This window comes from Silene latifolia, chromosome 9, assembly GCF_048544455.1.
Source record: "Silene latifolia isolate original U9 population chromosome 9, ASM4854445v1, whole genome shotgun sequence".
In the NCBI taxonomy this organism is placed as follows: domain Eukaryota; kingdom Viridiplantae; phylum Streptophyta; class Magnoliopsida; order Caryophyllales; family Caryophyllaceae; genus Silene; species Silene latifolia.
The window spans coordinates 10,863,971-10,877,199 of NC_133534.1; the positions used below are offsets into that span (position 1 = coordinate 10,863,971).

At 36.9% G+C, this 13,229-nt stretch overlaps 1 protein-coding gene across 1 annotated transcript; it reads right to left on the bottom strand.

Annotated features, from left to right (window-relative positions):
- Positions 1-744: 744 nt before the first annotated feature.
- Positions 745-12,195, bottom strand: LOC141599088 (leucine-rich repeat receptor protein kinase HPCA1-like). Its single transcript, XM_074418988.1, has 19 exons — positions 12,041-12,195; positions 10,824-10,950; positions 10,668-10,739; positions 9,645-9,719; positions 9,490-9,561; positions 9,181-9,342; positions 8,124-8,198; positions 7,872-7,943; positions 7,692-7,763; positions 7,435-7,503; positions 7,272-7,346; positions 6,709-6,780; positions 5,543-5,680; positions 4,600-5,075; positions 4,088-4,261; positions 3,836-3,987; positions 2,867-3,086; positions 1,863-2,098; positions 745-1,339 (listed from the first exon to the last, which is right to left on the bottom strand). Coding segments are annotated over exons 2-19 (2,670 nt in total). The 5' UTR covers positions 10,826-10,950; positions 12,041-12,195; the 3' UTR covers positions 745-883.
- Positions 12,196-13,229: the final 1,034 nt, after the last annotated feature.

The window sequence follows — 13,229 nt, forward strand, 5'->3', positions numbered from 1 at the left end:
CTCTTATCTTAGCGAAGATATCTTTGGGGTAGCTATTCTCCGTGTAATAGCTAATAGTTAATTTATCGGGGCTTTGTCCCTCTTTCGTACAAAAAAAAAATGCTCCTATCTTAGTAGGTTAGTTATTGTATGCAACTAATCAGTATTGGCCCAATTGTAAGTATATAAATGTTTAAATGGAATAAGAATTATAAGGAATTAAGCAGTTTGGCCCAATTGTAGATAAAATATAATGAAGCCCAAATATGGAATATTTCATTTAGGCGGGAAAATATTAGAGCTTTCTTATTCTTTTAGTTTAGTGGGGATTGTAATTTCCAATTATATTTTATGCCATTGAATTGATCATAAATTGATTGATTGATTTAAGTAGCAATGTGTTGTGTGTTATGGTAGTTGAATTTTCTCAGAATTTACCAAATGTTATTTGTTAATGGAGGTTTGTTGATGTATTCTACTCACTTGGGTTTATTGTAATTTTTGATTTTTGATTAGTTGAAAAATAGTGCCGTGAAATTATTTGGATTTATGGATCTATGCCTCGTCACGTAAATACTTAATTGAGATGGACTGATGGAGCTGTCATTGCTTTAAAGTTTGGTGCATTAGTAACGCGATGATTGATTTCAATCTTTGACGATCAATATTGATTGTGTTTAAAACGGATTTGGAATATATATACTGTATATATGAATACAAACTTGTGTTTTTAGAGGATGTATGATTATACAAGTGTGTAAAATCAATCCTGAACAGAAAAAACATTACAGTATCAAATAATTGCAGTAATGCAGCATTTCAACTTATACACAATATATGCTCACAAAACTTGCTTGTATGTTCACTGAGGAGACAAATGTCGAGTAAATAGCTTCTCGATCTGTCATTCTCGTAAGGAAAGAGCGGCTGTATGACTATAGAGAGACTCATCACCATAAAGTTTTCGGGAATACCTCCGATCAAATGTTGCTGAACTGGTAGCTGAATCAGAATAAGGATGCAAGCCTGCCATTTCTGAAATCTCTTCGATTTGTTTGACCACTTCGCTCATGACAGGTCGGTCATCCCCTGATTCTTCCACACACCTTAGAGCTAAATCCACATACTTCTCAAAGCCTTTCAATGCTACGTCTGGACCAACAGCCGGGTCAAGGAACTCATGAAGACCGTACAAGTCCTTCGCTCGATCCATGACATTTGTTACTTCTCTGACAATGTATCTCCCCTTTTCGATTGGAGGCTTCCCGGTTACTAGTTCAAGCATTAGGACTCCGAAGCTGTAAATGTCACTTTTTTCGCTCAACTTTTGGGTCATGTAATACTCTGGGTCCAAGTATCCCTGCATGTAAATAAATTGTAATTTTCAGTGTTATTATAAATTGTAAACCCTTCTATAAATGCAAGTCCAAGTAATTGGTTGTCTTGTACTCTTGTTTGAAGAGGTAGTTTCCTGTAATCTGTACCGTCATGCCTCAGCGGTGATTTCCCTAGGGCTATTTCCTAGCGATGATCCCTATCGCTCCAATAAGCTAATCTCTTTCGCTACACAATTTTTAGTATATATATTGTGCAAACAGAAAAACTTCAGCAAAGGGGTAAATTTAGCTTGAATAAACACAAATCTTGTATGTAGGCATTAACTCAATAAGCTTATCTGAGAAGATGTCCTAAATCCTATTCCGAAGTCACTCTAAATGGAACAGCTCTTGGTTTCTCTTTGACCTATGAAAGCAACATCATCTTATGAGGTTCTCTTAAGTTTTGGGGTAAATTTGCCTTTTTACGGTATTACTCGTATAAATTTAACAGTACTGATAAACACTAAATCAGGGAAAAAGGGTTAAGGATGGATTTACACTCACCATTGTCCCTTTTACTTCCGTCATCATATGACCTTTTCCATCATCAATTACAGGTTTAGATAGGCCAAAATCAGAAACCTTTGCATTCAAGTTTTGATCAAGCAGAATGTTGTTGGGCTTGATGTCCCTGTGTATGATCGGTGGATTGGCGAGTTCATGCAAGTAAGCCAAACCCCTTGCAGTACCAAGGGCTACCTTGATTCTCCTCCTCCAGTCCAAACTTATCCCTGACTTTCCTGCATCATAAAATATACATAGTACATCAGTAGGTGCGCCAAAATCTTACACTGACGGATATATTAGCAAAAAGAAACTAAATGGAGAAAAAGGAAACATAATTTACACAAACTAAATTGTAAGTTAGAACTTGCTGCAAATGTTCCTGTGGCAGCTACTCAACAGTAAGCAAAAACTTGAAGAGTTATATTTTTAAGCGAACGCTATGAGCAATCATCTCTGATGGCTCTAGTATCAGAAGAATATTACCTATAGGAGGAAAGGTAACCATCTGTTTTGGTAACTTATTAGCTCTTTCAGTAGATTTGTAGCAATGTGGCATCTGTAAAGTCTATTCACAAAGATAACATTTTTGGTATATGTGAAGTAGAATGGCGGCGCCTGTATATCTTGTATTCCATAGTTTCTAAGACAACCCACCACAAAATCTCAATGTTTTCAAAATATTCTTCTGCTGTAATGATTTAAAATGCTTATCCTCCATAGAAATTTTCATCTTTTTGTTAACGCCCGTCTAGATCCTTTTACCTTAACAATCCACACAAGATCAGACACTACAGAAATGCTTCAGTTATCTTCAGTTTGTATCCCCTTACACAATCAATTAAATCAATAGATGAATAGATTACGAACAGTTTGTCAGCAACCTAATGTTTACCACTGCAAATGGCCTCGGAATACTGATACTATGTTTGCTGATCACATAAATGACAGAGACTTACAGAGAGTGACACAGCGGTTTAAAAGGATGAAGTATCAGCTAGTACCTGAGAGACTCCCTTTTAGCGTACCATTGGGCACAAACTCATATACCAAAATGAGCTCGTCTTTCTCCAAACAGAAACCCAATAAACTCACTAGGTTCTTATGATGTAGTCTAGATAAAAGCTCTATCTCATTTTTAGACCCAAGGCCAGCTTGTGTCGATCCTTGTTTAGCTCTTTTAACAGCAACAAGTTGTCCATTTGGAAGAGTTCCCCTATAAACCTGACCAGATATCACAACGACGAAAGAAGAGTAAATAAAAAAAAATGACACTCGTACACATGGGAGCACTATATGAGATCTGTTTCAACCATAAAATGGCAAATTTAACTGACGCAAAACAAGGCCAAGGGTACGGTAAACAACATACACAGTGGAAACAATGTCATAGGAGTACTATTTTCCACAAGTAAAGTCAATACTAACGAATATTTTCCACGAGTAAAGTCAATACTAGAGGAAATAAGACTTGAAGATAATCAAGTTCAGTTCTATCAGCACCCTCAACCATTTTCATTTTCACCCTCCACCTTGTTGCATTTCATGTATCTTTGAGTACCAAACTACCGACCTAATACCAATGATATGTAGCCAATAAGGAACGATAGTTTCTTTTCGCAGCCATGTTCATGGAGGAACTAGATTGTTAGCATATGTACTACTCCCTCCGCCTATAAAATACTGAAAAAAGGAAGGTATTCCTAAACCAACCAAATAGTGAAAAATGGAAGGCATTTTTGAAAGGATTAAGTATTGTGAAAAAAGATCATCTTTGCTAATGGTATTACTGAAAATTCAACAATAACAACAATGCCTTTGTCCAAAAGTATTTTGCAGTCACCTGACTGCTAACATGAACCGTCGAAAAATGAGGCAAAAGAGACAAAAAGGTAGAAGAAGATAGACAGAAAGAGGGAAGAGAACAACAAACAAAAAGGGCAGCACACGTTTGATAAAAATTAAAAGTTTACCTTCCCGTAGGTCCCCGACCCGATGCAATTGGCTTCTAAGAAATTGTTTGTGATCTTTTTTAGATCTTCGAATGAAAACATCCTTGACCCTGATAGCTGTAAAGTGCTAGCTGTGCTTCCCGGGTACGTCCAAAAGCTAGATGACATAAAACCTTGAATTCGAAAAAAATCATTTTCAGGAAATTTTTTACAAACCAAATCGACAGGTCCAAGCCAATTATGCAGAGGTGTAAAACCACATTGTTATACCACCTGAAGTATTGGTAGGATCAACAGTTTTGTTAGGCCTCCTCTTTTGATAGAAAATGATAGCTCCAATACACAGCAGTACCAGCAAAAATGCAGAACATCCTACTGAAATTGCAACAACCGCAGCTACGCTGAGTGATTTCTTTGATCCATTTACAGGTCCAGGTCCAGGTGCATCTAAATAAAAAGAGGGAGAGCGAGTATTAAAAAAAGACCAGGCTCACTTAGAATGAGGGCATTTTTTTTTCTAGGATAACAGTGGTTGAAGAATAAAGTACGAGAGAAGTGATTCGGGAAGGGAGGAAAAAGGGGGTGGTGGAGTTTAGCAATTCTCATTCCCCTTAATTGGGTCACTACCGCCGTCTATTCTCCCCTTCCTCCATCCAAAACTACAACTCCCACTTCTTTTCCTTTATGTTGACCACTATTATCATAGCAAAGATTACCCTCATTCCAAGCAAGCCCTGAATGATGATTTATCTGCGTTATCCAGTTGATTTCAAACACAGAATTACCTGCAAATGTTGAATAGTCATCAGCGCTAAAAGCAAACGGCCCATATTCTTTTGGTGGCTTGAAAGTCTGATTGCTAAGAATAAAGGCTATGTTCAAAATCCCCGTCCTATTAAATCGAACTTGGCCGAGAGGGAAGATCTCTAAGTGCATGTCAAGGTAATTTAATGAAGTTCTGCTTATATTACTGAGAGACACAGAATCAACAGGGGTTTTACAGGAGTGAAAGGTGTCCATCAGTTTCTGCTCCAACAATGTATAGTAAGTGGGGTTTTGCAAGTTAAAAAATTGAGGAGCTCTAAATTCAAGGGTTCCAGTATATGGATAACCACATTGGCAATTGGGGCTGGCAATCTCAGTAGAATTACAAGCAACAGAAGGGCATGTTGATGGTGTTGAGTATCGAGGATTGGGTTGAGGAATAATGCAGTAGCTAGGTAATTGAACCGATTCTTCACAAATTTGATTCTTTACTAGTCTGCAATGATCAAACAAACATATCAAGCACAACGTTTTTAGGTTTCTTTGAATATTGACTACAGTATTTCCTTCTCTTTTTTTTTTTTTTTTGTTAACCGCCATCAACAGTTTCAAATGATGACTTATGTTAGCTGTCCCCAAATTAATTTGGAATTAAGACTGTGCTGATGCTGTTGTTGCAATGTTGCATAAGGAAAACATTTCATATAAGTTGCAGATGAATGAGAAGATTACCAAAGCATAAATCTCATCACTCATCAGTGCAAATATCCAGGCACAATTTTCTGTAGAGATCTACCAGGCCTTCTAAGTTATAATGCATGATGTTGACAGTAAAAAAAGCATTCTCTCCGCCCCAGTCAATAATTTACGCTTACTTGAGGACTTCGCAAAACAAATGTAAACTATTGACCAGGAAAGAGGGAGTAAAAGATCATTAGACGAATTGCAATTCACAAAGCTTACATTATTCGGAAATTAGCACCTTGAGGTCCTAGAGTGATTTCAGAAATATTGTTGTTCTCTAAATCAATAAGCTGAAGTTGTGAGCCATGTACTTCCCTAAGGTCCAAAGAGCCACTCAACCTATTGTTCTTCAGTTTCCTTTATCACAAGGATCAAAACAGAGGTAATTACGATACAAAAAATTAGCCGTACTTGAATTTGTATCTAATTAATTTGATACAAAAAAATTGATGAAAACAGAATTACGGACTATTATTATTCAATATGAGAATTAAGAAGCATAATTGATGAATTTGGTATTAATTTAATTAGTCTTTTAGAAGAAGGATTTTTATTTTTTTATTATTTTTAAGAAGTGTATGTTATGGAAAAGTTATGGAAGAGAGTATATAACTAAGCAAAACCGTGTACATGAAAGTTAGGCAATCGGGTCAGTCGGGTCGAGTTTGGGTCGGGTCACGTCAGGTCGGGTCATATCGGGTTCAGGTCATACCGGGTCAGTATACCCTTTTGGGTCGAGTCGGGTCGGGTTCGGGTCGTTATCGGGTCAAATGATGTGTCGGGTCGGGTCATTATCGGGTCTGGTAACTTAATCGCATAATTCGCATTACTATACTTTTTTACCATTAAATTTAGTTTTTAACCTATTATTTGGTTTAATTACTTCATTACTAAGTCAAACATATCAATCTAAACACAAAATCACTTTCATTTTGATCAAAATTAAGCTTAATAATTGTCGGGTCATCAATTTAATCGGGTTAGCATCGGGTCGGGTCAATATCGGGTTCGGGTCACTGCTAATCGGTCGTGACGGGTTACAGGTCGTCCGGGCCTGTATCGGGTCACAATATTTTCGGGTCATGTCGGGTCGGGTTTGCTCGGGTTTGGATCGGGTCACTCGGGTCGGGTCAGACTTGCCAGCTCTACATAAAAGAGCGAGTAATTACTATATATTTTTCGCTTATGCATGTTCCGAGTAAATTTCCAAAAATAGCTATTCTTCGAAGTAGATCAATATATTTCACAAATTTTCAAACTAGTCAAAATTTGGGGTGTTACAAAAAGGTGCTACATTGGATACATTCTACTACATCAATCATGCAAAAATCATAAATTCATAAAATTTGACCATGAGTAGTGTACAAAATTAGATTAAAACTCACACTTCTTTTAGCTGAGGAAGGCTGAATAATGTAGCCGGGATTATGCCTTGAAGCTGAGTTCTTTCCATTGTTCTGATAAAAGTCCAGACATTAAAATCATTTTGTTTGGATGCATAAATTTTTTATTTTTTATTTTGACAGTTGGGTGCATAAAGATTAGTATACTCTAAAATATGATTTTTTTTTCTGGGTTATTCGTTTATGACGAATATATCAATCAAATGTAATGAATCGGTTTAGAGAAAAGGGGTTTACATCTATGTATCAAAAGAAAATCCGCTTAGTTTAAATTATTAATTCAAGTACCAGTTGAAATAAAAATTATTTTGTCGTTTTTTTTTAATGAAATTATGCATCTTTATTTTTTAAATTAGAATTTTCTATGGAAAATAGAGTTAGATGTATGTTACTTTGACTCGGCCATGAGTGTCGGACACGACACGTTATCGGAGCGTCAAATATGGTTATTTTCATGTCGAAGTGACGGACACGCAACTCGCTACCAAACTGAACTAAATGATCAAAACGTGGGAATTAATTCGGGACGAAAGAGAGAAGAATACAAAGCTGATAATGAAGGCAATTCGGTGATCCATGATGGAAAATCCGAGGCTTCAAAGGTATTATTACTCATGTCCCTGAACACCAAAACAACCAAGATTGTTAATCTTTACGCAAAATTAGAATCTGGCTACTTTGCAGTACAATGTGGACATACACACTCACAGGTTATTAAGGTGGTTCATGCCAGTAAGATCCGGTATGAGGCCCGTCAGTTGATTATTAGATAGAGACCTGAAAAAAAAATGCCAAATTTTGTGAAGGTTTTGGAACCCATTGCGACCGCCTTTCCCATTTATCCTGCAGCGATCGAGATCAAGTCCTAAAGCGGGATTTATTACATGGGTATAACTGTATAAGGGATACTTGATCAGAGTTCGAGAAACTAAGATCACAAATAGCCAGCCAATTGGTTTACTTACATATCCGAAACTTTAGTAAGATTGCTGATGTTGGTAGGAAGAGACCCAGTCAAGGAATTCCCGTCAAGTCGTCTGATAAGCAACCACATCAACAAAGAGAATACATCAGTCGCACATAAACAATCTTCAGTCACTTGTACTTTCAAATACGGTTGGCAATGTATGACGTATGATGCTTACACGAATTCCAGTGACTGCACTAGGCCTAGAGTTGATGGGATACTGCCGGTAAATTGATTATTATCCAAAAGCCTGTCAGCAAAACATATTAGTCAGAACTTAATGAAAATGGTAACAGGTTCAACTATGAAGATCCTATAATTTATCGATGAAGTAACTAATTAAACAGCAGTTCAAGAGTTCAAGCCCTATCTTCCTTCTCAATAAAAAAAAAAAAAGGACATAGTATGCAGTATCTTTATTGGTACTTACAAATGAATCAATGTCATATTCTCATTGAACAGCTGAGGTGGAATTTCACCGCTGAGTTGATTCCTTCCAAAGTGACTGAACATGAAATAACCGAAAAACAAAGGAAACCAACAAGAAAAGAAAAAAAAAATTAGGGGGCGTTTGGTATGGGAAAGGGTAAGAGAATGAAATCAAGAAAGGGTAAGAGAGGGAAATGAACGGGATCACCCATATTATACTTGGGTGTTTGGTTGACAATTAGAGGAAAAGGGAATTAAAAGCCAACATCCACCACCTCCACCACCATTACCCACCACCTGCCACCATTATCTACACCGACACCACCACAAGTAGTGGCGCCGACGATCTTCCTCACGGTACCCCACGGCGAACCTAATCACCGCGTCTCATGCCCTCAACAAACACCACAATCCCGACCCCAAACACCTTATTCATTGTAAAAAAAATTCACCACAACCCTTCGAAAACCCCTCCCCCACCCCTTAAAACACCAGATCTGGTGTGGCCGGCGTCGGGCGGTTGTAGTGGTGTGGCCGAGGAAGGTGTTGGTGGTGGTTGGTGGGGTGGGAGAGTTACTGAAGGTGTTGGTGTGGTGTTTAGTGGTTGAGGATATGGGGTAGCGTGGACAAAGCGGCGCGTCGGTGGTGGTTGTGTCGGCGTCCCTGGTGGTGGTTGTGTCGGTGTGGTGGGTGTAGGGTGTAGGTGGCAGTGGTTGACGGTGTGAGAGGGTGTGGTGGGTGTTGGTGGGAGTGGTGGAAATAGGGAGTAGGAGGAAGAAGGGATTATGGGGTTATGGGCTTACCCAAGGGGGGGAGGGGTAAGGATGAGAATGGTTTTGGGGGTAAGGGGGGTTATGGGTTACCCTTTCTTTGTGTCAAACAAACAACAACAAAAGGAATCAACCATTTTTATTCTCTTTCCCTTTCCTTATTCCCCCCAACCAAACGCCCCCTAGTGCTTTGAAGGAAGGGTTTGGTCCATTTATTTCCAACTGCATCATGATAAGTAATAACTTTACAAAAAAAAAAAAGGGTACAGAGTAACTTTTAAAACATACAAATGCTTTGTGTTCACTAGCAGGTCCAAGCCAGGCGTTGTCCCATTAGAGACAGGGATAGTTCCGCTAAACATGTTGTAAGTTAAATCAAGCCAGTTAAGCTTTGATAGATTGCCTAGAGAATTCGGTATGCTCCCACTGAACCTGTTGCCATTCAATGATCTGCAGAACATCACAGTAGAAGCATCTCAATATCACTTGGAAGGTTAACATTAACTCTGAAAAAACACAAACTGAAGTAACTACAATCCACTGTAATGTAAATAGTTCTTACAGAAACCCGAATTTACATATCAAAATGTTTCTTACAAGAATACCAGCTCTGACAAAGATCCGACTGCCTTATCAAGATATCCACTGAATCTGCAGCCGATTAGGATCCTAAAGTGCCAAAGAACCAGATTAATGATTAAATATGCCATGCAACGGTAAGCAATCCCAGATTATAAGTTGATAGTTCTCACAGGTTGGTTAAATTTCTTAATTTCCCTATTGCAGCAGGAAGATCCCCTGTCAATCCCTTGTTATAAGACAGATCTCTACAAAAAAAAAAAACTGTAATTAACAAATGAGAAAGTCTCGTGCAAAACCGCTTTACAAGTAAAACCACTAATAAAGGACCACATAATTTATATAGAAGTTAATTTAGGGGGTTTTTAATTATAACTAGTGGTTTTACACTAATACTTGTGTGAAAACCATTTTAGACAAGTATTAGTTTAAACGATAATGAGTTAAAAAAAACAGGGTTGTTGCAAACAAGTGAACAACGGACAGAAGATCCTTTGAGTCTCTGACTTTGTTGCAACTGCGCAGAGTCGTACACAGTTACTTTTCGAGAAGATCTCCCATTTTTGCCTAAATTCAAGTGTCTAAGTATGGAAATAAGAGCCTCCAACAACTTATAGACTTCATATTCCCCCAGGCACAAAAAGAAGCATCAATAGGATCTAGAAGAAAATGATGTTGACAAGTAATGTGAGTCACAAATTACAACGAGCATATATACCACACACAAAAAGAAAGATTTAAGTATGTCGTTTACACATAGACGACCTAAAAAGAGAGTAGAGAGTTCAAATGAGACCTCTACGGAGCAACTTAATAGATGTTGCCTATTGTCACAGGATGGCGAATCTGGGACAAGCCACAGTCAGCCAGACATGGAGCTCTCATTTATATTGGTCCCAAATTTATTATCCTATTTGACTTGTCTTATACGATGTCCATTTAAAAGCGTCTAAGAAATTAAGAATGAGATATGACTGAAAAATATTGTCCATTACCACCGTTTTGCTGAAACAGCGTGTTAGTAAGAGAATACTACCCAAACTAAAACCCCTGAGCAGAACAGTTCAGGAAGCTATACGGTGTTACCGCTATTTTCCAATAACAATGGACCAACAAAACAGTTTAACGAAAGTAAAGTGGATGCGAATTGCTAAATTAAACAAGGTAAAGCATGAGTAGGAAACAATCGAACATACAAAATCTGTAGTTCAGACAATCCTTGGATATCACCCGAAAGCATACCCTTTAAACCCAAGCTTGATAAAGACCTGAATCAAAAGCTTTCAAAGCCAGATTAGAGAATGATATGTGATATGATCAAAGTTGTAAGCTCTATTTCAGAAGATACTTACATAGAAATCACCCTGGAACCATTATTGCACCCAATTCCTTCCCATTGATCGTTACAAGGATCACCATGATTAGTCCACGAGAGCGGTACATTTTTCCAAAGTTGCTTCAGAGATACTAAAGCGGCAACTGCATTAGATACTAACAGAGAGTCAGAGACCTTTACTGGGTTTGCACATGTTAGCAGAAGACAAGATAAAACTCAACACAGTTAAATTCTAGATATTCAACTAATTAAATGTTATGAACAGAAGAAGTCCAGATTTAAAGCTGTCAACAAGGTATCATAATCACAGGAGTTGAGGCATCAGCTTCAATTTATGAATTTAACCACGAAAGACAAATAAATGCAAGCATAAAACTGACCATCCTGACTAGCCGTATCTGACAGTACGACAGAAACTGGAGCGCATACAAAAAACAGACATAATGCCACTGCCAGACTCATCAGTCGTACCCAACACTTTCCAATGACTCGAATGATACTAAGCTTCACTGCTTCTAATTTTAAGGCTTATCGAAAGTTGGACGAGTTTTTCAACCCTATGGCTTGACAAAACTCACACCACCAACACTGTCAAACCCTTCGGGCCTGTATAACTAAGCATGCAGACATGCACTACACTGGACACATACCCACAATCAAAGATTAAAATAATCACTGCTAAAAGAGTATCCAATCTTATCAATAGCTATCATTAAACAACAATATGCTTCATTTTCAACATCCTATCAAAAATTGTCAACGAGTACTATGTCTTAGGTATGTCAATTCCTGCAACGAGAGATAAATCGTCTGCACGATAAAATACTCGCAATTTGCTAACCTAAATTAACAGGAACCAGTCAATAACTCAATAATGTAATGCTACAATAGCAAATTGAAAACACAAATTCACAACTATATGAACATCAAATTGATAATTGAACAACTAGGTATATAAAGTATAATAAAAAAAAAACAGCAATCAACTGAGATCATATAGCGAAATTAAATTCAAATCAGTAAGAAAACAGGTGTTATGTGAGGTAAATTGATCATAATCTGAGGTAAGATTCTAGGGTTTTGGGGGAGTCTTTTTCTGGAGCAGAAATCAATTGAATCATTCAAATTAATTTAATGTAAATTTTACATTTTGTATGATTGAATCGAATAAAAATATACAATTTGTGATGATATCTAATCACAAATTCAATATTTTTCAAAGTGATTTCGTACATGATAATATCCATGGATGGCGATTGGAAGAAATCGGAAATCCCCATTTTTGAAGAGATAATTATTACAGTATTTTGATCCCTTGTAAACGATAATCAGCAACTTTTTTCAATCATAATTATTTGTTTATCTTTATATTTGTTGCGATACAAAAACTCAGGAAAGACGGTCTCATAGCTTTAGAGCAACTCCAATGGACAACTACAATATGATGTAGCTTGATTTGTCAAGTTGATTTTTCAAGATACGCTGCTTTTCCACAAATAGGATCATACAACCTGTTGTACAGTAGCATTGTACAACAGGCCCATATATTACATATTAAACTATTTAAGCCCAAAAAAAAAATTCTACACATCTCCATTTTTTCCTAATTTTGATTTCTCTCCAGTCGACAAACCCTACCCCCTCTTTCTTTTCTCTAAATTTCTCTTAACCGATCCGTAATTCTGATCCTAATATGGTGAAAAGAAATCCACTGACATCATAATCAAAGAGGAAAAACGCATCTAATAATATTTTGGTGAACGAGAAGCAATTTACATCATCATCATCAAGAAGGAAAAATGGATCTAATAATACTTTGAGGTAAATTTTTACACCAATCATACGAACTATTATTAGAAGAATACAAGTTCAAAAATTCGAGTACATAAGAATACGAGCTATTAAGATAAGAATATGAGCTAATGTAAAAAGATTACGAGCTTAAAAGAATCACGAACTTAAAAATACAAGCACATGAGAATACGAGCTATTAAGATAATAATACGAGTTAATGTAAAAAGAATACGAGTTTGAAAGATTACGAGCTTAAAAATACGAGCGCATAAGAATATGAGCTATTAATACAAGAATACGAGCTAATTTAAAAATAATACGAGCTTAAAAGGATCAAGAGCTTTAAAATACGAGCACATAAGAATATGAGCTATAAAGATAAAAATATGAGCTAATGTAAAAAGAATAAGAGCTTCAACTATTTTCATGCATTAAAAATTTTGGATAATTTTTTTTTTTTAACACGAGTCATGTCATATGATTTGTTCCATATATTCAATTAATTATAATAAATTAAAGGAGAATATGATTCATTAACTGGATGATGGATGAAGATGGAGAGGAGTTAGAAAAATATGGAAGCAGTCAGAGAAAGAAGGAAGATTGGATTCAAAATTGGATTACGTTA

Excerpts from the sequence above, each read along its gene's own strand:
- LOC141599088 (XM_074418988.1), bottom strand. Across the intron at positions 9,562-9,644 it reads TTAAGAAATTTAACCAACCT|GATCCTAATCGGCTGCAGAT; the intron begins GTGAGAACTATC and ends TTGGCACTTTAG. Across the intron at positions 3,087-3,835 it reads GGTCGGGGACCTACGGGAAG|GTTTATAGGGGAACTCTTCC; the intron begins GTAAACTTTTAA and ends ATATCTGGTCAG.